The sequence below is a fragment of the Penicillium verhagenii genome (genome assembly GCF_028828195.1).
Source record: "Penicillium verhagenii strain IBT 33310 chromosome Unknown utg000006l_segment0_segment0, whole genome shotgun sequence".
NCBI lineage: Eukaryota > Fungi > Ascomycota > Eurotiomycetes > Eurotiales > Aspergillaceae > Penicillium > Penicillium verhagenii.
This window is the reverse complement of record NW_026643170.1, coordinates 2,929,725-2,950,776: the sequence shown is the minus strand read 5'-3', so window position 1 is coordinate 2,950,776 and position 21,052 is coordinate 2,929,725. Positions and strand designations below refer to the sequence as shown.

At 46.7% G+C, this 21,052-nt stretch overlaps 8 protein-coding genes across 8 annotated transcripts; 3 read left to right on the top strand and 5 right to left on the bottom strand.

Moving 5' to 3' along the window:
- Positions 1-380: 380 nt before the first annotated feature.
- On the bottom strand, positions 381-2,570 carry N7466_006477 (uncharacterized protein; the record flags this gene model as incomplete). Its single annotated transcript, XM_057165874.1, has 3 exons — positions 381-2,089; positions 2,188-2,319; positions 2,378-2,570. The coding sequence occupies 3 exons, from the start codon at positions 2,568-2,570 to the stop codon at positions 381-383; spliced, it is 2,034 nt and encodes a 677-aa protein (XP_057021473.1).
- A 502-nt stretch (positions 2,571-3,072) lies between these two features.
- N7466_006476 (uncharacterized protein) lies at positions 3,073-5,627 on the top strand (the record flags this gene model as incomplete). Its single annotated transcript, XM_057165873.1, has 3 exons — positions 3,073-3,297; positions 3,371-3,684; positions 3,746-5,627. The coding sequence occupies 3 exons, from the start codon at positions 3,073-3,075 to the stop codon at positions 5,625-5,627; spliced, it is 2,421 nt and encodes an 806-aa protein (XP_057021472.1).
- Positions 5,628-5,644: 17 nt separating this feature from the next.
- N7466_006475 (uncharacterized protein) lies at positions 5,645-5,875 on the bottom strand (the record flags this gene model as incomplete). The annotated part of the gene is made up of 1 exon (XM_057165872.1): positions 5,645-5,875. The coding sequence occupies one exon, from the start codon at positions 5,873-5,875 to the stop codon at positions 5,645-5,647; it is 231 nt and encodes a 76-aa protein (XP_057021471.1).
- A 197-nt stretch (positions 5,876-6,072) lies between these two features.
- N7466_006474 (uncharacterized protein) lies at positions 6,073-7,602 on the top strand (the record flags this gene model as incomplete). The annotated part of the gene is made up of 1 exon (XM_057165871.1): positions 6,073-7,602. One exon carries the CDS (start codon positions 6,073-6,075, stop codon positions 7,600-7,602), a length of 1,530 nt encoding a protein of 509 aa, XP_057021470.1.
- Positions 7,603-8,468: 866 nt separating this feature from the next.
- On the bottom strand, positions 8,469-9,903 carry N7466_006473 (phosphotransferase family protein; the record flags this gene model as incomplete). Its single annotated transcript, XM_057165870.1, has 2 exons — positions 8,469-9,784; positions 9,840-9,903. The coding sequence occupies 2 exons, from the start codon at positions 9,901-9,903 to the stop codon at positions 8,469-8,471; spliced, it is 1,380 nt and encodes a 459-aa protein (XP_057021469.1).
- Positions 9,904-11,153: 1,250 nt separating this feature from the next.
- On the bottom strand, positions 11,154-11,415 carry N7466_006472 (uncharacterized protein; the record flags this gene model as incomplete). The annotated part of the gene is made up of 2 exons (XM_057165869.1): positions 11,154-11,227; positions 11,259-11,415. The coding sequence occupies 2 exons, from the start codon at positions 11,413-11,415 to the stop codon at positions 11,154-11,156; spliced, it is 231 nt and encodes a 76-aa protein (XP_057021468.1).
- Positions 11,416-12,436: 1,021 nt separating this feature from the next.
- On the top strand, positions 12,437-16,386 carry N7466_006471 (ankyrin repeat domain-containing protein; the record flags this gene model as incomplete). The annotated part of the gene is made up of 5 exons (XM_057165868.1): positions 12,437-13,289; positions 13,338-13,511; positions 13,569-13,593; positions 13,640-14,215; positions 14,271-16,386. 5 exons carry the CDS (start codon positions 12,437-12,439, stop codon positions 16,384-16,386), a joined length of 3,744 nt encoding a protein of 1,247 aa, XP_057021467.1.
- Positions 16,387-17,218: 832 nt separating this feature from the next.
- Positions 17,219-20,459, bottom strand: N7466_006470 (uncharacterized protein; the record flags this gene model as incomplete). Its single annotated transcript, XM_057165867.1, has 3 exons — positions 17,219-19,422; positions 19,478-20,081; positions 20,136-20,459. The coding sequence occupies 3 exons, from the start codon at positions 20,457-20,459 to the stop codon at positions 17,219-17,221; spliced, it is 3,132 nt and encodes a 1,043-aa protein (XP_057021466.1).
- Positions 20,460-21,052: the final 593 nt, after the last annotated feature.

Sequence of the window (21,052 nt, the reverse complement as noted above, 5' to 3'; positions counted from 1 at the left end):
CGAATAGGTTCATGGTCGAACCGATTCATTGGGTAAGCATTGCCCGTCTGTGGACCTTGTAGCTGTCCAAATGTTTGAGGATCAGAGACGCCGTACCATTTTCAACCGGTTGAAAAGAGACTAGGAGCAACGCGATACAAAACTGTTTTAAGAAGAGGTATGCTTGCGCAGATGATGGCAAGCTCAAGCTAGATGACGGTCCACATGATGCCTATTTGAAAAGATCAAGATCGATCACTTGAATTTGTTGGTTATTGAATTTACGATTACGGTAAGAACTTTCTCTATGTACATAGGTTTGTAGGGATATTATAACAAGTGATATCATTCATCGAGTATTTGGAAAGAACTTAATAGCGTTACAGGATGTATGGACCGCATCATACTTTTGCATGCACACTATCGCCGATGGTTTGAAGATCATAAAGTGCTGTCTGCAAAGCATCGAACACCCTATACCCTTCATCTCTGGGGGATTGACTGTCATTCAACGACTGAAAGTAGTCTTCGGATCTCTTGAATCTGTCCTTGACTCTCTGATTCAGCCCTACAAACCTGAGCTCTGCATCCGGACCTGCCCATTCTCTGAAAGTATATCTGATATCCGCAAATACTTGCATCGCGGTCGTATCAACGTGCGTAACTCGGGTCATGTCTATAATGACAGCCCGTAGTTTGGGTAGAGGGCTCTCTTGTGTGTTTTCAGTGCCCGCTTCTGTGCGTAGACTCCTGATATGTCCAACCTTTGTATCGTTCCACAGTCTGTCTCTGGAGTTCGTTGAATTTTCCTCACCTGCATCGGTGTCTGTGAGCGCTTCATGCATTCCTGAACTGTATGTATAAATCGCATTTATAATCTGGCGCGAGGTACGAGCAGCATTGGGGTAAAGAATCGAGTCTTGGAGTATGAAGATCATCGCATCCTCAGGCACAGCGGATACTTCGTGATTGGACGAGGATGACTGGTACAATGTCGAGAAGTTATCAGATGTGACCATAGTCACACTGGAAAACGCAAGTCGAATCAAGACGTAAACGAGGCTATAGCCGACAGCGGCAGCAATTCCAATCTCAACGCTGACAAACAAAGTCACCCAAAAGGCAACCATGCTGCTAACAAAGTCGGCGAAAGAGGTCTTCCAGTAATGCCAGAAAACATGAAATGGGAGAATAATCTGCCATACAGCAACAATGATGAGTGCTGAGAGAGTAGAAGTTGGGATCCAGTAGAATGCACCGGTGAGTTTATAGATGCTAACGAGCACACAAGCAGTCGTAGCCAGCCCGCTAAGGGGGCTCTTGACACCAGATTCTGAGTTCACGGCAGTACGTGAAAATCCCCCTGTGACTGGCATGCAAGAAAAGAAGCTTCCGAATAGATTTACAAGACCAATATAGCTCAGCTCTTGGTCTTGTTCGATAACATAGCCATGACGCCGTGCGAATGCTTTCCCGATGGCAAGGTGCTCCAGAGCAGCAGCTACAAAGACTGCGACACTGCGACCGGCGACCTTGAGAAGTAGCTCGCTATCAGGCTGCTTCGGAGGAATGATTCCTGTGCCTGTCACTTTGGAGATCCCAAATACAGGGTCTTCGCGGCGAGACTTGTTCACACCCCAGCTGATAAGGGTTGATAGAATAATGACGAGCGCATTCCGAGCAACAGACAAATACCACAAAGCAGGGTAATTTTTGCCCCATTTGCGACCGATGAATTGTAGTGCTACAAGAAAGGCGATGCAAGAGACACCAAGCAAAAAGTCCTGCCATTTTGTGTCGGGGAGCAGTTGGAAGAATTCTCGGATCACACCCGCTGTGGTACTGCCGGTCTTGGTCTCGCCGAACAATCCTTTCAGTTGTTGGAGAACGATGGTGATTGCGGCCGCGGAAACATATCCAGAAAGAACAGGAATGGGGATAAAGTCGAGCAAAAATCCAAGGCGGAAAAGGCCAAAGATCAGCGAGTAAATTCCCACCCAGAAAGCAGCAGCACTTGCAATGGCTGCGGCCGTGTACCCTTCACCAAGCAGATCTGTGACGATTTCGCCAGTCAATAACCCCATGATTGCGGTTGGGCCCGCAGTCACATCTGTCAAAAGGATCAATAGCCATAGTTAGGATGATGATGAAGCAATATGAACAGCCAGATCTGTCTTTTTTCTCTCTTTTCGTTGGGCAAGTTCTTACCTTTTGATGTGCCCATAATCGCATAAAGTAATGTCGGAAGCCAACTTGATATAAGGCCGTAACTTGTAGGGATATTCGCGACTTTTGCGTACGCCAGGCTCTGGGGTACAAGAAGAATTCCAATTGTGATGCCTTTTCCCTGTCAAATTCGTGTTCTGATGTTTCAGGGTCGCGTGAGATCTAGACTTACCGGCCACTAAATCATTCCACAGCCACGGGAAAGAGTATCTTGGGATCCATTGCAGGATAGGAACCTTTGCAGCCATATATTTCGCTGAAGCTCTGGGTAATTTGGGCAAGTGTGTGTTGGCCAGGTCCACGAAGCGGCTGATATTCACATCATCCTGGATTGCCTTTCTTAGGCCCCTTGCTCCGGTCGTCATTATTCTGACTTTAAGAGCTTTCAATGTTAACAAGATAGACTCGCTCAATACCAGTCTCAATACCAGTGGATAAAAAAAATTAACTGTTTAAAAATGTTTAAATTGATAGGCGGACTAATGGATGCGGACGGTATTTAAATAGTGTGCAATCTTGATTAGATATTCGGACAACATCCGTAAAATCGTGTGGGAGAAACCTGAACGTTGAAACAAACACCTATAATCTCGTCGTTTTAGACGTGAAATAAACAGAAAGGGATTTTTCACTGTGCTCATAGTGGATGTTAAATGGCGAGCTATGATCTCGAGTGTTGATCGTAATAGGTCGGCAGTCATGTTGAAATGTCGGCTTATGATGGCGCAATATCAATGTGGGGCGCTTACGTCGGCAATCTTCACCCCTCATTAAGCTTAAATAATGTAAAGAACCTACAGGTGCACCGTATCTTTGTTTTACTTTCTCCAAGGTTGGATTTTTCATAGATGCAATTATTTATTCAGCATGAAAAACCTCAGTGTCGATGACAGATTTCAGCTCGCGGGGGATTACTCTGCCCCAAAAGGACTCTACGAGTACACCAAAACTCTACCCTTCACTGGTCGAGTCAAGAGCAATGTGAAATCTCTTGTAGCTGGCGAGTGGACGGAAATCACGCTTGAATATGAGGTTGGCGCCTCTGGTCTAGCAGATGGAGCTTGGATCAAGGGTACTTTCAAATTTTACTCGGTTAGTTGATATTCACTACATAGTATTACTGAGGTTCTTGGAGGAATCAGCTTGATCTGACATTGATTATTAGGATTGGGCTTTATTTCAAACCTCCGACCGGACAAAGGACAACTATGTCAGTGCCGAGTATATTCCTAACACCCTCTTCCCGGACCAGACTCCAGCGACAGTACAGTCACTGGGCATTCGATTCGATCAAAAGGGTCACGAACGACCTTTTCAAAAGGCTGTGATTGTTGATGTTCAAGACGGTTACATGAGCCCCGGTGATCGAATTGTCATTCGCCTTGGGGACCGCCGTTATGGGGCTCGAGGAACGCGAGCCCAAACTTTCATAGAAAAGGACTTCCGCTGGAGGTTTTACATTGATCCTGTCGGAACTTCGTGAGTATTTGAGCAATCATTAGCTTCAGGGATGACGAAGCTGACTCTACCCGCTAACTAGTCGCTTTGCCCCGATTCAGCCTGATATCTCTTGGGATATTCGGGCCGGTACCATTCATCGCATTCAAACGGTCTCACCTAGAGTGCTGCAACCTTCTGTTCCATTTGCTATTCACTCTCATGCAGAGGATATCTGGGGAAATGTGACCAGTGATCTAGAAGATCTTTCCTTTGAGTTGAAAATATCTGACAAGGAATCCGAGGTCGTACGGGCAACTGAAATCCATGTCTCGAATCAAGGTTGGACCAATGCCATATTCTCCAATCTGAGCATAGAATCTGATGGAGACTACACAATCGATGTGGCTGTTAAAAGCAATGATGCAATTATTGCATCTCAAAAATCTCTCATCACAGTCTCCTCTGACCTGACAGTTCCAAGGGCCCTGTTTGGTGACCTGCATGTGCACTCTGATGATACTGTGGGAACCGAGTCATCCATTTACAACTTTTCCTATGGTCGGGAAATTGCCGCACTTGATGTTCTCGGATACACTGCCAATGACTTCCAAATCACAAAGGAACGTTGGGATGCCACGACCGAATTGATAAAATCGCTCAACAAGCCTGGCGAGTTTGTCATCTTCCCGGGTACCGAGTGGTGCGGAAATTCCGCAGCGGGAGGAGATCACAATGTTGTTTTCCTCGCGGATCCAGCGACTCATCCACCCGAGTTCCCCTTCGATCGCCACGGGAACGTTGCCCGGTCATTTGAATGGTCTGAAGATGGCCCCAAGGATCTTGTCCCTGGAGCCTGGCCACTGGATGAGGTATACTGCACCTACGCCAGGGACGCAGAGAATCATCTCCTTATCCCCCATGTCGGTGGTCGTCGCTGCAATCTCGCATGGAACCACCCAAAACTTGAGCGCTTGGTTGAAATCGGAAGTGCATGGGGTCAATTCGAGTGGCTCCTTCAGGATGCCGTGCGCAGGGGCTGGAAACTTGGAGTCTCCGCTAATTCTGATGAGCATCGCGGTCGATGCGGTGGTGGTGTTCCCGGAACCGCAGTCTTCGGTACTCGAGGCGGGCTAACTGGAATTCTTGCCCCAAGGTTAGAGCGTCAAGATATTGCTGATGCTTTACGGGCGCGCCACACATTCGCAACCACTGGGCAGCGATTGGTAGGACTGGTTCAGACAGCCGATCAGTCTGCGATACAGGGTGACGAGATTCAAATCGGAAAGCAAGAAGTGCTAGAGCTCGATTACCACTTCTTTGGTGAGAAAGGGTTCTCCTCTATCGAGGCATTTGATGCATCGGGCTTAGTCTGGCGAAGACACCTGTGGTCTGAGTCCGACGCGCCTGCGACAATCTTACGGGTGACTTGGGGTGGAGCAAGGTTGTATGACAGATACCGTGAGGCTGTTTGGAATGGAACCATCACCGTTTCAGGGGGGAGTACCATGGAGAATGTGCTGCCATTCGGGGGTCTTGAGGATAACACAGAAGACTTCGCTCGGTTGATAAATGGAAACTCGGTTGGATTTTCAAGCAAAACCAGCGGTGACCTGGACGGTGTTAATGTTGTTCTCCATGGCGAGAGCTCTACACGAAAAATTCGCGTTGCAGGCTCACTGGGTGGGTATGTCAAGGTTGGAGACACGTTGGCCGGAAATCCTCACAAGGCCCAGCCAACATTTGAGCTTGAGGCATCTTGGGAAGAAGTGCAACGTCCAGACGGAAAATCGGTGAAAATTCTTGGCGGGGCGGATCTATTTGTTCGCGTTGAAGCAATTCCAAACGTGGATCTGCCACGTCGGATCCAGGGACGAGCATCTTTCAGTGGTCAGGAGACCGGGTCGCGCTCGATATATTTTGTTGGCCGAGAGTGGAGTGGTGAAAAGGTGATCACCAGTCCTATTTTTATAGACTATATTTAAATGCGTAGCACATATTCTTATTTAATATGTCCATGTCCACGTCGCTGAATTCCGAACAAAAACACTGATGTCTGCTTGGTCGATTCAAATGTTTGAAGTCGCAGTGGCTGCGGTGCCGTTGGTTCCGCCAATTGCTCGGTCAGCTCGGGTATTGCCGCCCGCTCGGTCGCGGCGGCCCGAGGTGCATCTGGAGGTCGCTCTAGACTGTTTATATCGATTAGCAGGTGAGTATGTTCGTCCTCGGCCATTTATCTCCGTTCGGGTCTACTGTTATTCCGAGGTAGCGGTGTTGATATCATGTGATTTTGTCACGTCTGTCTCGGTACGAGCCCCCTATGTCCCTCGAATCACCATCACCAATTTGCTTCACCAAAAGTCACTGGGCAACTCTGCAATTTCTTTTCATTACCCTTCTCTTCATTCTATGATCTTTTGAACTCCCAAAATGAAGGCCTTTGATGATGTTGCCTGGGAAACAATTACTGATATGACAAAGGAATGGTTAGAGCTTCTGGAATACGATATGGTGATCTATAGAGATGTGGGAATCTTTCTTTCTGCACAATATAGCTCTCTTCAGTGGACAGACTTCGGTTACTGCAACGCAGGCACTTTCAATGCCGTTTTTCGGATGCGGTTCGCTAACGAGTACAGCGCTATTATACGGTTCCCACTACCTGCAGCTACCATGTTTCCCGAGGAGAAAGTCCGCAATGAGGTTTCTGTCATGCAATTCCTCTTAAACAAAATTCCAATCCCAGTGCCTCGGATCTTTTGCTGGGGAAAGAGACAAGAGAGTCCCTCATATTTGGGTCCTTTCATCATTATGGACTTTATCGACCACAAGCAAAGCATGTCTGATTTTCTCAATACGCCGAGACGCCAACCAGACCAACTCCCAGTCCTCAATCCGGATCTTGACCTTGGCAAGCTAGGGAATCTCTACAGACAACTAGGCAATATCATCCTGTCGCTCTCTACCCTTTCTTTTAGCAAGATAGGATCTCTGGATCAGAAAGAAGGTGTATGGGAAGTGTTACATCGGCCTCTATCATATTCTATGAACGAGATTGTGTCACTGGGGACGCTCCCCCGATCGAAACTACCAACCACCACATACAACAAAGCGTCGTTATATTTTGAAGCCTTGGCGGAGCTTCATATCACACACCTGCGAAGCCAAAGGAATGAGGCAAATATCGAAGCGAATATCGAGCTGAATACTTTAGCGGATGACTACCGACGGCAATTTGTTGCTAGATTCCTCTTTCGGAAAATTGCTTGTGACCAGGGGCAGAGAGAAAAATGGATACTTCATGAGAATGGCCCATTCCCACTTTGGTGTGACGACCTTCGACCAGGAAATTTTCTTGTCAATGAAGCTGGGATTATCGTCGGGGTAGTGGATTGGGAGTACACATATACAGCCCCAGTCGAATTTAACTATGCGCCGCCTTGGTGGCTTCTTCTCTGCAAGCCTGAATCCTGGGACAGAGGCCTTGATGACTGGTGTACAGAGTATACCAAAGCACTTCAGACATTCCTGGAAGCAATGAAGCAATGCGAGGACGAGTTAGTCCGCAACGGAAAGCTAAGAGACGGCCAGCGGCTCTCTAGTCAGATGCGGGATAGTTGGCAGAGTGGTGACTTTTGGATCATGTATGCTGCTAGGAACAATTTCGCATTCGATGCGATATACTGGAAAAAAATCGATCAGCGATTCTTTGGACCAGCTGCATGCGATGACCAAGATGTTTGGAAGGAGAGACTTCATCTTTTGGAGCCGGGAGATGTGGAGCTGATCGAGGAATATGTGAAACTGAAGCTTGACGAGAAGAAAGAAGAGAAGTCAGAAAGGATCCTCGCATGGGACGCAGATGAGTATACCTTGGGATGGGTTAAAAAGTTGCCGGAGATGCAGAGAGAGAGGCATGAAAGACAGGAGAGAGAAAAGGAGGAAGCAGGAAGTGATTGAGATGAAAGCTGGACTGCTTTCTTAGTCCGTCGACGAACCACCATTTTTTGATGATTGCTTTCTCATTGCTTCATTCTGTGCTCGCTAGGATAGGTCCAAGTGTCGAAACGCACGTGCGTGGTTGTTACAGTACCGACTAGTACGGGACATAGCTGATTGAGTACTTTAGAGTGTGAATTGTTATAGACTACCGAACGTGCCCAATAGTCAAATAATGGGGTTGGGCTTAGCTTGGTCGTTAGGAGCCTTGCAATTGTCAGGAAGATGGATTTGCTGAATATTCCTCGGGCACATTATGTTAGTGGACTGGTAACATGGCGAGTCGCGAGTCGCGACCCTCTTTTGTCGATAAAATATGTGTAACATGATTCCCGGGCCGTCCCGTAAACTTTCCTCAATTAGAAAATTTTAAAATCGATTATCACAATCAAAACCTATTCATTCAAGTAGATCTAAAGACTTTCCCCAGCTTGAATGTTCTTCATTACTAAATATCGAGAAGGGATACAGACTTAGTAGCAGGAAACTTAATACCAGAGACTTGAATTGTACATGGAAATGAAGTTCGGTGTTGAGAATAAACGGCATAAGAGCGTTATAAGTTTTCATCTACTGCTAAGAAATAACATCCGAAGATCACAAGTATGCGGATTCGAGCCTCAGTCATAGATAAGGTTCGCAATGAAGAAGTTGTGTTTTGACCGTGTCATCCTGCGCGCACCCCGATTCGCTAGGCTAAACTTGAAAGGGCCAATGTATGATAGACACGCGATTTGCACCCTGGATTTGTTTCTTACCCCGCCTATGCAGTCAGCTCTCGCCTCATTTATCCACATCTGCCCTTCCGGAGACAAGCGGGTTGATTATTATTGGTCACCCAAGCCATCAGATTCTTTGCCATGCATGGCCAATTCCAGAGCGTCCCGAACTTCATCCCACTCGCTCTGAAGCAGCTCGGATGTATGCCAGTCTTCATTGGCTGTTATTCCATCAATGATGAATCGAAAAAGGATACGAGCTAGTCGGTTGTGAGGGAGATACGCATATCGAAGATAGGTTGGGCCAGCGGCTTCCTCGAACAGCTCCTTGATTTGACGAAGCTCAGGAGTTGGCGGAATCTCCCCTGCACGCCGCTCGTCCTCGTCTTCGTAGGCGGTCGCATCCCAAATCCACATTGGTGGGGTACAAGACATGAAGAGTGGGACAAAGAGAGCGTCATCCCAATCAAGAATCCCGATAACGGTCTGTTCTTGCGACATGACATTTCGAGCCTCGAAATCGAAATGACAAAGGCAATAACCGTTTTGATCAAATATTCCTAGGTCATTCATTTCCAATGCTATAGTCTCCCATTTTTCGAAGAAATCCAGCTCAACCTCGCCAGTTGGGCCGAGAGTGATAAGTAGCTCTTTCTGATGCTCTATTATTCCGCATATTGTGTCAAAAGTGTTTTTACTGGCGGGTCCAATCTTATATGGAACCACTATATCCGTCTTCGACTTATGAAGGGGCTGAATCATCAAAGACCCCTGAGACGACTCTTCGTGGGAAGCTGGTAGTACGAGTTTACCAGCAACGGTGCTTGTGATTGAATGCATCTCAGCAAAGACCTTCCCAAGGCTTTGAGCAATAATGCACTTTGCTTCATGAGTCCTTTCCCAGTAGTTTGGCCAAAGCCATGAGCCAGAAAGGCGTTTCATGATCGCGTATGGTTTACCCAGGGGATTCGATGTTGTTGTATCAAATTGAACAACTTCGGGAATTGGAATCGTTGATTGTTGGCGAAGTAGTTGCAGGGGGGCAAGGCCTTCAAGAGGAGCTCCTAAATAACGTGGAACACGGATGATGAAGTGTTCAAAAAGAGGTTTTCTTTCATCACCAGCCACTGAAACACATATTATCCGATTGGAGAGTCCTCCATGCATACGGTCGATCGTCAAGTTGGAATTGGAAGTAGTGAAAACTTCCTGGCATAACAGCGAAACGCGTTCTTTGAACGTGTCGAAAGGCTCTTGCGTGTATTCGAGAGTTGACGTCTCAGATTCATAATCGAGCACTGGTTCATCATCGAGCACTGGTTCATCACCGAGCACTGGTTCATCATCGAGCACTGGTTCATCATCGAGCACTGGTTCATCATCGAGCACTGGTTCATCATCGAGCACTGGTTCATCGCCGAGCACTGGCTCATCATCGAGCACTGGTTGATCTTCACACACAAATTGATTATCGGGCACAGATTGATCTTTTGATCGGTCGGAGTTTATCCATAAGATTGATTGATAAATCCAGGAAATCCATTTCGTGAAGCTAGAGGATAGGTTCAAGATCCAGGAGTAAAGTTAGGACGTCATTAGACATCTGGAGGAGCTTGAATAGATGCCAAGGGATGTAAAGGTAAACCGGCATGACCCATTCAAAGGGGAACTTTCTTTGCTTGTCGGACACGTGACGCGAGAGTAATCACATGATACTCAGGGGCCCATAATGAAAATCAGAAACGGGCCGAGCCGTTGTTGTAACTTAATGAGGAAAGCGGTGGATCTGGGTCTTTTAGTTCGAATTTCCTGCCCACTTTGCCAAACCTCCCTGACTTCACTTCAGGCACCGGCCTGTGAATCTTAAACCTTTTGTTGGGAGATTGTGAACCATGTGATGTTATCACATGGTCTGCTCCTAGATGCTCCAGCGCGTGGGTTGGTTTTGTGTGCGAGAGGGTTAGGGTTGTAGTTAGTCTAGGGAAGTGAGAGCTTCTCTCTCATTCCTTCCTTCCTTCCTCTTTCCCCTCCATCCCGCTTAGTGAAGAAGAATGCCATACAATTGCCCTTTCTTCACCTCCTCATTACCATTCGTTCCTCCCAGATCCTTGTGGATCTGACACCTTTCTTTATAGGATAGAAAAAATCTAAAAGAAAGATTAGTAACATTCAATGTTACTCAGATATTTAACTATGATCAATTGATTACATAATTCAAATTAGGGAGTATCCAAATTTGTGTCGTCAACTGGTAGATGACATGTAGAAATATATATGTATCTTCCAAGATGTCAACATTTGAATTGTTTGTGGACATCAGGAGGGATGCTGATCAATGGAAATGCTGTAATGTTTGAACAAAACATCAATTGATCATCAAGAATCTATGTACTGAAAAAAGAAAAAAGCAAGACTCTACTTCAATCGATCTCTTTAAAATAAAGGAATTTTAAAAGAAAAATAGTATTTCTATCAGAATATTGAAATTGGATAGTAAAATATAACATTGAATATCCAAAGTTATGTATTTCTTTGAGCTATATTTACAATTTTAATCATCAGTTTTATTATGAAAAAAAAAGCGGAAAATAAGTCACGGCTCCGTAAAATGAGTCACAACTTATAAATGCCTAAGGTTTTCCACGGCCTCACGTGCTCATGACAAAGCAAGGAACCACAGTGGCAGAATTCACCACCCCCGTCACTGAGGCTCTGAGCTGACACCCGCCTCCACTGGACCACGCCATTCTGGCACCTTCCTCCAGTCGCACATTCACTTCCACTCAACCAAATCTACTCAGTCGTATGTAAATCCGGTTTGCAGATATCCCAAGCTGCTGCGTAGTCATCTTCTTCGTCGACGCCCTCTATATTGGGTGGTGTGGTGCATGAGGGTACTGGCGCAGACCTGGTGGCCAGTCCTGGATGGTGCTCCCTTGGTCTCTCCTGACCTCGTTCTTTTCTTGGTGCATGATGTTTCTGGTTGCGGTTTTGTTTGTTCTGACTGTGAGTTGCCCTCGCCGGCAGCCTCAGTATCCCCCTTCTCCATGCCCATGGCGACAGGATCCACTGCCTGAAACTGTTCCAGGAGCCCCGATGAGATATGTCACAGGCGTCTGCACGGGCGAATGTTTAGGGTTTTTAGGGCAATCGAAACAGCCCCTTTCTCATTGCTTGCCCACTAACGCAATCTTTCGGCATTGTGGACATTTTCCCGATAAGCTCCCCACGCCCGCTGGGCCAGGTTGACGTCGAGATTCTTCGCACGGAACCGACTGTTCGCATAGTATAGTTTTGAAACCTATAGTTTTGAAACCTATATCAACGATCTTTATTGATGTAGAAGCCTCGAATGTTATTTTAGTAGCCTGAGGGCAAAAAGAGGATGCACCATAATGACGGCACGCGTCATGGAACCTTAGCCCTCTGCACATAGTCTTGTCGTTTGATCTTCAGTTGAATAACTGGTGTTACCAGTGACGCGTGGTGAAAGGTAAGTTTTTTGAGGGAAGTGGACCAAAATTAGGACATCTGGAGCGATTAACTGAAAGAGGCTTCAAGAAGAGAATTAGTTGCCTTGTTCGGTCTCGAGGTTAATGGTGTCTTATATTCCCCCTCCCCCCGCCCCCCACTAGCTCAGAAGCTGCTTGTACTTTTGTCACTCTCTGCGTTGGCCTTGGGCGGCTATGTCAAGCTCAGCCTCGTTGAACAGACCAATAGTATTTTGCCACGTCAAGATCGATGGAATGCAGTCAGCTGGGCAAGTTGCGCCGTGCATAACTTACATGCGAAGCGATACACTGTTCACCAATGAAATCGTGAATTTAAAATAAAAATATTGTTTGATGCCTGACGCTGGCTAGGCTAGATCACCCTGCACCCTTGGACCGCAGACTGTATGTACTGTCACTGGCTAACACGGAGACTGTGGATGAGGGGGGAAAGTTGATGAGAGCAAAAGCACCAAAGACCAAAAATTATTTTCCAACTGCTCTTATTAAATTCATAACCGTGGACAAAGTTGAATCAGATTTCGAATGCATTGATCCTGATTAGTCTTTTCCGGGAATGCAATCATGTCATGCAGACACTTGCTCAAAGCTCTTTATCGGAATTCCAAGCGAACGCATCGGGGAGAATGCGATCAACAAAATAATTCAAATACTTCTATCACGGCCGACAAGATCACAGAGGATACATCTGAAGAAAGCCTTGCAAGCGAAGAACAAGATTTGCTCAATCCAGCCCTAGAAACTGCCATCCAAACCCATCTCCAGAAAATTTCCAGCCAAGAAAAGATTTTCTTCCAGGCGGAAGCCAAAAGATTAACTCAACACGATTTGTTTTCGCATGTCAGAGACTTCGACAATGGCTACAAAGACCAGTCAGATTTTCGGCCGCGTACTGAAAAGATTACCATTTTCCTGAAGTTTTTGGAGCGCTTTGTAGCAAGCGTCTCCATTGCAATTCAGAGCGACCCCACCATTTCTTCGATCATTGTTGGGGGAACACTCATTATCCTACAGAGCGCCTTGAGATTTGCAGACTATTTCACCAAACTGGCAGATATGCTGGAGCAACTGAGTGACTATCTGGGCCCTCTGGCTGAGTACACAAAAGACCCATCATCCTTGGTACGAAACTGTACTGTCGCTGTCTACGTCGATCTTCTCACCTTCTATCAAGACGCTCGCGGCGTCTTCATCGATCGGGAAGGGAATCAACGAATATCATGGCGGCTATCCTCCTACGTTTTCGTTCGCAGTCAGTGGGAGCCGTTTGAGGCCAAATTTGGGGCCATAGAGAAACGCTTCAAGCACCATCTCGATGTTCTCCGGCATTCAGTTTCAGCCACAGTGTTAGAAACTGTTCGGGACTTGAAAGCGAGCTCAGAGACATACGAATCCGTTGCAAGGAAAGAAGAACATTGTAAGGTCATTGTCAGCCCATGTCCAGTATTAAGCTCATTCGTGACAGACAAGAAACAAGAATCTCTAATAAACTGGCTATCTGCGCCTGACTTTGAGCGAAAGCATCTCGAAGTCTCTGCAAAAAGGCAGCCCGACACCTGCAATTGGCTTTTGAAGCGATCGGAGTTTACTAAGTGGTTAAAAGCCCCAGGGTCATCGATCCTGCGATGTGAAGGAAAGCGTATGACCACAAGACTCCTGGATATAAAGAGAATTAATAATACTGACGCGTTGTTAGCTGGAATTGGAAAATCTGTACTGGCGTGGGTGTTCTAGACGATTGGAAAGGCAACGCTAACCAGAGGCTAGGTCAAATGTGGTGGACTACATATCGACAGAGCATGCCTCGGCTTTGATTCCTGTGGTTTACATCTACTATGATTACCATGAAGACAAACTCAAAGATCTGCCCTCCCTGATCTTGGCCATTATACAACAGATTTGTATGCAAGTTCAAGAGATTCCGGAGTGGCTCTTGGAACATAAACGTTGCTTCCGAAGCCGCTCTGCCATTGGCAGAATGGAATCCTTGAGCAGACTCGTTCAATGTTTCGATGGTATGTTCATGATCTTTGATGCCTTGGATGAATGCCCAAACGACCATAGAGGCGAGGTAATTGAGTTCATTCTCGCTTGTGTCCGAGATTTGCCAGTCAAAGTGTTTATGACGAGTCGAATGGAACCTGACATTCTCGATGCTTTCCACTCAACGGACGTTTTAACGGTCAAGATCCAGGCAACTGATGTTGCCGATGATATCAGACTTTTTGTCTACAGCCAAATCAAGAAGCTTCGACAACATCGCAATGGAAAACGGCTGTATTTGACTGATGATAATTTAGAGCCAATCATTGTGTCTTCACTGGCCGAGCAGTCAGATGGCATGTATGTAAACACTAGAATCTTCCTCTGTGATACTGAACTAACAGGGAAACAATAGGTTTCTTTGGGTCGACCTTCAACTGAAAAATATCTGCCGGATCAGTCGAGCGAAAAAGGATCATCTCATCATGGAATCGCTGACTACACTTCCACGAGGTCTCCCAAACACATACATTCGCATTGCCGATCGAATCGAGAACGATTATAACTACATGAGAGATCTCGCTGTGAGATGCTTTAAATGGGTTCTAAATGCCCAGCAGCCATTGCGCGAGTTAGAACTGCAGCATGCCCTCACGCTCTATGGCGATAAAATCGGTCAGGATATACACCCGATCAGTGTTATTCTCGATGCTTGTGGAAACTTGCTTGTTGTAGAAGACGGCATCGTGCGCCCAATTCACTTCACTGTCAAGGAATTCTTCATCACGCAGTCACTCCAAGGCCCATTGAGGAGCCTCCAGGATCATGACTCGGTCCATGAGAGGCTAGCTTTGGACTGTCTGCATTACTTGCAAAACTCTTTGAGTGGCCAGGGTCCCTGGCATGACCCCGTACAGCTCGAGGAATATCTGTGGGACTGCCCACTCCTGTTTTACTGCTCGCAATTCTTTGACTATCATATCGAAGCCGCAAATCGGGATTCCAATGACATCCTCACAGCATTAGAAAAATTCTTCAAACAAGATAGCGATTTCTTTGCAAGTATATTGCAACTTCGTGCTATTCAACGTCCTGATAGGTTCACAGACTTGGTGTCGAGCACGAAGCTTATTCTGCCCGGGGCTGATGCGAGTTCCATTTTCTATGCAAGTAAGCTGTTCAGGCTCGAGCATATTCACGATAAATTTGCTGGTTTGAAACCAAACATTCAGGCACTTCACCAGGCAGCGGCTGGAGGGCACGCAGAACTCGCGACCCGGCTGATAGACAACGGATTTGCGCTAAATGAAAAAGATCACAACCATACAACGGCGCTATACCATGCCTGTCTTGGTGGTCACGTCGGAGTCGTGTCGCTCTTGTTGGAACGCTCAGCGGATCTGGATACCGAAGGCGGTTATTACGGCTCTGCTCTGCAGGCTGCGGCTTCAAGAGGGCAATTTGAGATTGCAGAGATGCTTGTCAACCATGGTGCTGTGGTTGGTGGACCCAAGGGCCACTTTGGGAGTGCTCTAATTGCTGCAGTCTCAGAAGGCCATCTAAAGCTTGTGGAATTGCTACTTGCCAGAGGTGCCGATGGCAACCTTCAAGGGGACTCATATGGGAGCCCCCTGGAGACTGCCGCGGCTGGAGGTCATGAGGAAATTCTCAAGCTTCTCTTACGGCAGCCTAATATCGTTATTAATAACGACGGTGGCCGGTTTGGTACTGCATTGACTGCCGCTGCCGCAAACGGCCATGAAAATTCCGTTCGCTTGCTATCAGATGCTGGTGCTGATGTCAATTTTGGAGGAGGGTATTACGGGTCTGCGCTCCAGGCAGCGTCCGCAGAAGGCCATGAGAAGATCTTCCGGTTTCTACTTGAACAAGGAGCCAACCCATATACCCGCGCAGGACACTATGAGACCTGTCTCCAAGCAGCTTCCGTCGGTGGCCACCAGGCGATTGTCAAATTTTTGCTCGACAATGGTGCTGATGTAAATGCGCGAGGCGGGAATTACGGCACAGCGTTGCAGGGTGCGTCAGCTGGGGGGCACGTGGAAATAGTCCAGATGCTCCTGAGCCGCAAAGCAGCTATCGATGTCCAGGATGGCTACTATGGATCAGAACTACAGGCAGCTTCATGTGAGGGACACGAGGCCGTTGTTTCATTGCTGTTGAAGCATGGGGCTTTCGTCGATCTTTTATGCGGAGAGTACGGGACTGCATTGCAAGCAGCAGCATATTGGGGTCATGTAAAGATCGTTGAGATGTTTTTAGATCATGGCGCAGATGTCAATATTCAAGGTGGACGTTACTGCAATGCCATGCAAGGGGCCTGCGCGAAGGGCCATGAACGGATTGTTCAACTGTTGCTCCAGAATGGGGCAGATATTCATGTCCAGGGAGGAAAATATGGAACAGCTCTTTATGCGGCATCCTTCAAGGGTCATGAGGCTGTCCGCCAGATGATTCTCGATTATGAGTGTGCGATGCAACAACGAGAAAGCTCGTCGCTGGGGCTTTTATAAGCTTATAGCACTAAGACTTATTTCTGTGTCTATGTTGTACCTATTGAGCATGCGCCGCCAGATCCTGTCAATATACTGGAGTCTGGGGTTGAGTAATATATGGTCTTACATAGCCAAACCAGAGGTTGATGAATAGATTGTATTGCTGCAATATTAGCAGAACTACAGCATAGATCCGGAAAAAGAAAATGAAATGAAAGAAGAAGCAGCTATGTAGTATTTCTTCTCAGTTAGTGGGACGGGGAGAAAAGGAAGGAAGAAGGGAAAGGAGAGAGAAGCTTTCACTTACTAGACATGTGCAAACCCTGGCCCATGGTCCAAAGCCTATGAGGATGTTGACCGATGATGGGCTTTGCACATGTCTAGATTCACTGAGGTGGCGCAAGAAGAGAACCTACTTGATTGATATAGAATTTGAAATCACCAAGTGCGATGATGAGGGTGGGTGAGAAAAAGAAAAAAAAAGAATGCGACGAAGCCATCTTGCCTTGCTTGGGCCGAGCCCTCGGCGTGGCGCAATTCATAGATCTCGAGACATCTGGAAACCAGCCTTAAACTTATTGGATTTATGGAAGCTTTAGCAGAAAAAGAAAAGGTGACAAAATATAGATTCTCTAGGTTAGATGGAATGTGTGGGGGGAAATGATGGACATGTGGGTGGTTGTATGTAGAAGGTGGCTGTAGAGCATGGTAGAGATAGAGATATATAGACCTATAGGATCTTATGTATCAATGTAACGTGTCCCCGAAATTCTGGAGCGAGCACGAGAAAGTGCCATTGCGAGTGAGTCATACAACATTCTGACCCGGCAGCTGTGTTCAAATGTTGAGATTATTCCTCTTCAAGGTTAAACGTCGCGCCCTTATCGAGTAACAGGTGCACAATCGTCTCATGTCCGTATTCTGTAGCCAAGGACAGCGGGGTTTGGCCAAATCCATCTTTAAAGTCAAATATAGCACCATTATCAAGCAGCAGCTTTACAATCGACTTATGTCCGCTTGTTATAGCCCAGAACAGCGGTGTCCGGGCAAGATTATCTTCAGAGTGAGATTTAGCACCCTTCTCGAGCAGCAGCTTTACAATCGACTCATGTCCATTTTCTGCAGCCCAGCATAGCGGGGTATGGTCAGATGGATCTTCAAAGTCAAATATAGCACCATTATCAAGCAGCAGCTTTACAATGGAATCATGTCCGTTTCTTGCAGCCCAGCACAGCGGAGTTTGGCCACAATCATCTTTAGAGTCAACCATAGCACCATTCTCGAGCAGCAGCTTCAAAATAGACTCATGTCCGCTTCTTGCAGCCCAGGATAGCGGAGTTTGATCAAATAATGTATCTTGACACTCAATCTTAGCACCTTTCTCAAGTTGTAGCTTCACAACTGCCTCAATCCCGAAATAAGACGATATAAGTAGACCATTAAAGCCTGGAGCCGAAGCCTGCTTCGAATCATACCAGTAAATAGCCCCCCAGATGGAAAATATTTTAGAGACCGGACTGCAGATCCTCAAAATTCGAGCAATTAGATCCGAGCCAGCGTTGATGCAGGCCGTGCGGGCATGCATACCCCAGTTGCTGGCCGCATAATACAGAAAAGCGCGTGAATCAACCTGACGGTCTTCCTCTTTGCTTTCACTTCCAAGCTCACGAGAAATATCATCTTCATTCCAGCAGTCCAGATATATCACACAGATACCCGCTAAAACATCATGTGCGCTTTGACTGGTGATGGAATGTTGCCAAAGTAAGCCCGACGTATCTGAGACTGGTGATACTGCATCAGCAAGCAAAAACTCCCTAGCCGTTTGATGGAGGAAGTAGATCCTGTCATGGTGGATTGAAACGAAAAGCCCACAAACAGTCTTAAGACGTATTTTGAAGTCATCCTTCTCCTCCAGGTCAAGGTCGCGTATGCACTTTAGGGTATTATCAACATTCAATGCAATATTCATTTCAGAGATTTTCAATGGCCGGCTGGCCGCCAGAAGGATGCTCAAGGCTCTCCGGGCCATGTCTTGCTCTTTTGATTTGTTCAAAATCTGCTCATAAGCCTCATTAACATTGGCTGGCATTGCTGAAATAGAATCCACCCCTCTCAGTGTTTTCTTGAAGTTCGTGGCTTTGAGGTAGTCAAACACAAGATAGACCCACAGGTATGTGCGGTGGGTAATCTGAAGTAGTTTCTTAGCTAGGTGGTTTTTGACGAGCTCTGGGAGCCCTTTCTCTTCCGCCAAGCGTTCGACTCGGTACTGGATGACATGGCTAACTTCTTGACCTATCTCGTCTGACTTTTCCTCTCCCGGTATACGGATATAGGGGAAGGAATGAAGCAGGCTTCTGAATTCGTCAATTATCTGCTCATACGGCCGGCTTGTCAAAAGGAACTTTGTCTTTCCGCGGTCTGGCTGAAGACTATTCCACCTCAGATTTTGCATGAGGTTCTCAAACTCTGACTCAGCACATTCATCCAACGCATCCAGCACAATGATCACAGAACCTGCCTGGGTATCATTTAAAGCCTTTTCTAGTATAGTCCAGAGCTTTATTGTGGATCTGATCAATGTTGGCCCATCCGTCTTAAAATGCTCTATCGCATGTTGAATCAAGAATGGCATTTGTGAGAAGAGTTGGTGAAGTAGAGCGCAAAGTGCTTGGCGGACCGTGTTCTGGTCTTGATCTTTGAAGAAAAAGTAGCAGATGGTTGATGATCGCGGTAATATATTGTCAATAAGGTATCGCGCTAAGACAGACTTCCCACAGCCAGGATCTGCCGAGACTAGTAGTGGCCCTGACTCTTGTTCTAACCATCTCTGGAAATTCGCATGATTTAGGAACCAGTTGCAGGTGCCCTCCACTCGATCTCCGACACGGTCCTTATACCACTCGTATGTGGTATCTGTGTCACCTGTGGTAAGGCGAAACAATTGAAGACATTCTTCTTGCTTTTCGGTCAATCTCCTTATGTCTGAGTTCTGTTGTAGCTTAAGGTGCTTTTGTGCAATTTCCATGTGGTCATGTATTGTAGATTTAAGATCTATTGACTGACATTAGATCTATAAGGGGATATGATTATATAATATAAGACCTACCAGATAGAACATCACCAATCTTCTTCTCAGCCTCAACCCTGTTTGAGGGAATTCGATACAGCAGATCTTTAGTATATGCAGCTGCCACCATAGCCGCATAGCCTTGCCACTCTTCATTCTCAGGTGCATGTGAGTCTGAGTAGTCACAAATGCCTCGGATTACCAGACAGGGGAAAGAATTCATCAACCCTGCGGCTTCCGTTTCGAAACAGAGAATGTCTTTTTCTGCGGCAAGTCGGTCACGGATCAAAGCATCTTTGACCAACATATTTCCAGAAGCAATCAGGCCATAGTGAATGGCAGGATCATCCTCGTCGCTTGCCCGTTGAACTCGTAGTATCAAGTTCGATGGACCATCAGCACACATGGTACAGTCTTCGTAGGTATGAATGACCTCGGGTTGAAACAATCTATCAGTAGATGGTGCTGGCCGTTGGTACTTTCGGCGTAATCTTGGGTTATTTTCGATGATATCCTGAATAGTATTCTTGATCTGATGTCCCTTTCTCTCGTATTGTGCCTGAATTCCTGTTATTGCAGTGCGCAATATAGTTGGTGGCTGGTTCAAGAACCGTGTAATCTGAAGTCCCTGGCCCTGCATTGCCTAGCCAAAGTCGTATTGAAACACCCCACCCTCATCATTGCGAGAGGCACTGACAACAATATCACCTAGACGAAAGTCGTGTTTCTTGCTCGGTCTACCACCCCCAATACCGACCATCAGGCCGATTCTGACGTTGGGGAAGCTGTTCAGCAGATTCGTTGCGACATTGGCAGCGGAAGCGGTCCCGTATTCACCGTAAGGCAGGGCGGCAATAACCACATGATGTTGCCCCATTTTCCCCAGGGTATAATCATTCGTATCGTTTGATGAGACGAAGGCGGGCCCGTCATGTTCTTCATCAAGTAACTCTTGGGCAGCAACGTATTCGGTCATCAAGGCACAAATCCAGCCCACAACGTAGTTCGACGGGTCTGACATGGTGAGTCTACCGGACCGATGTTAGGTAAATGAAGTGGTCTAATATCTTGCGATGTTTTGACGGAGAAATCTTTTGAATAGTCTCTGACTCTCACACTTTGAGGGGTAGGTGGGGTCCGGCTCAGCCCCAAATGACAATCTGCAGGCTTATGCAGTCACATCGAGTTGCCGGGCGCTAATACGTACTTTGTAACATAGTATGTTACAAAAGCAAATATCGATTTTGAAAATTCATTTGCAACAAAGCATCTCGAAAAGACTCACCCAGGAGAGAAGATATTACAATTTGAGTGTGAGGGAAGCATGGCAAATCTGCTCTCCAGCCACCAAAGCAAAGCTACTTTCCCGGCCTCGTAGCCTCACAGGAATCTCTTGACTTGCACGGACCCTTGGCGGAGACAGTACGAAGCATGATTGGATAAAAAGTATTGTTTTAGTTTTCCGGCAGTAAACTTGGAGTCAGGCATGTTGAACTATAGCGGCGAGGCGCCCACGCCCGATCCGTGGGCGCTAGCACATGCTGTTGAATGCCTGGCAGAAACGCGAGTAATCGCGTCACGCGGCAGAAACCAGTTAACAAACCACGTGTTTAC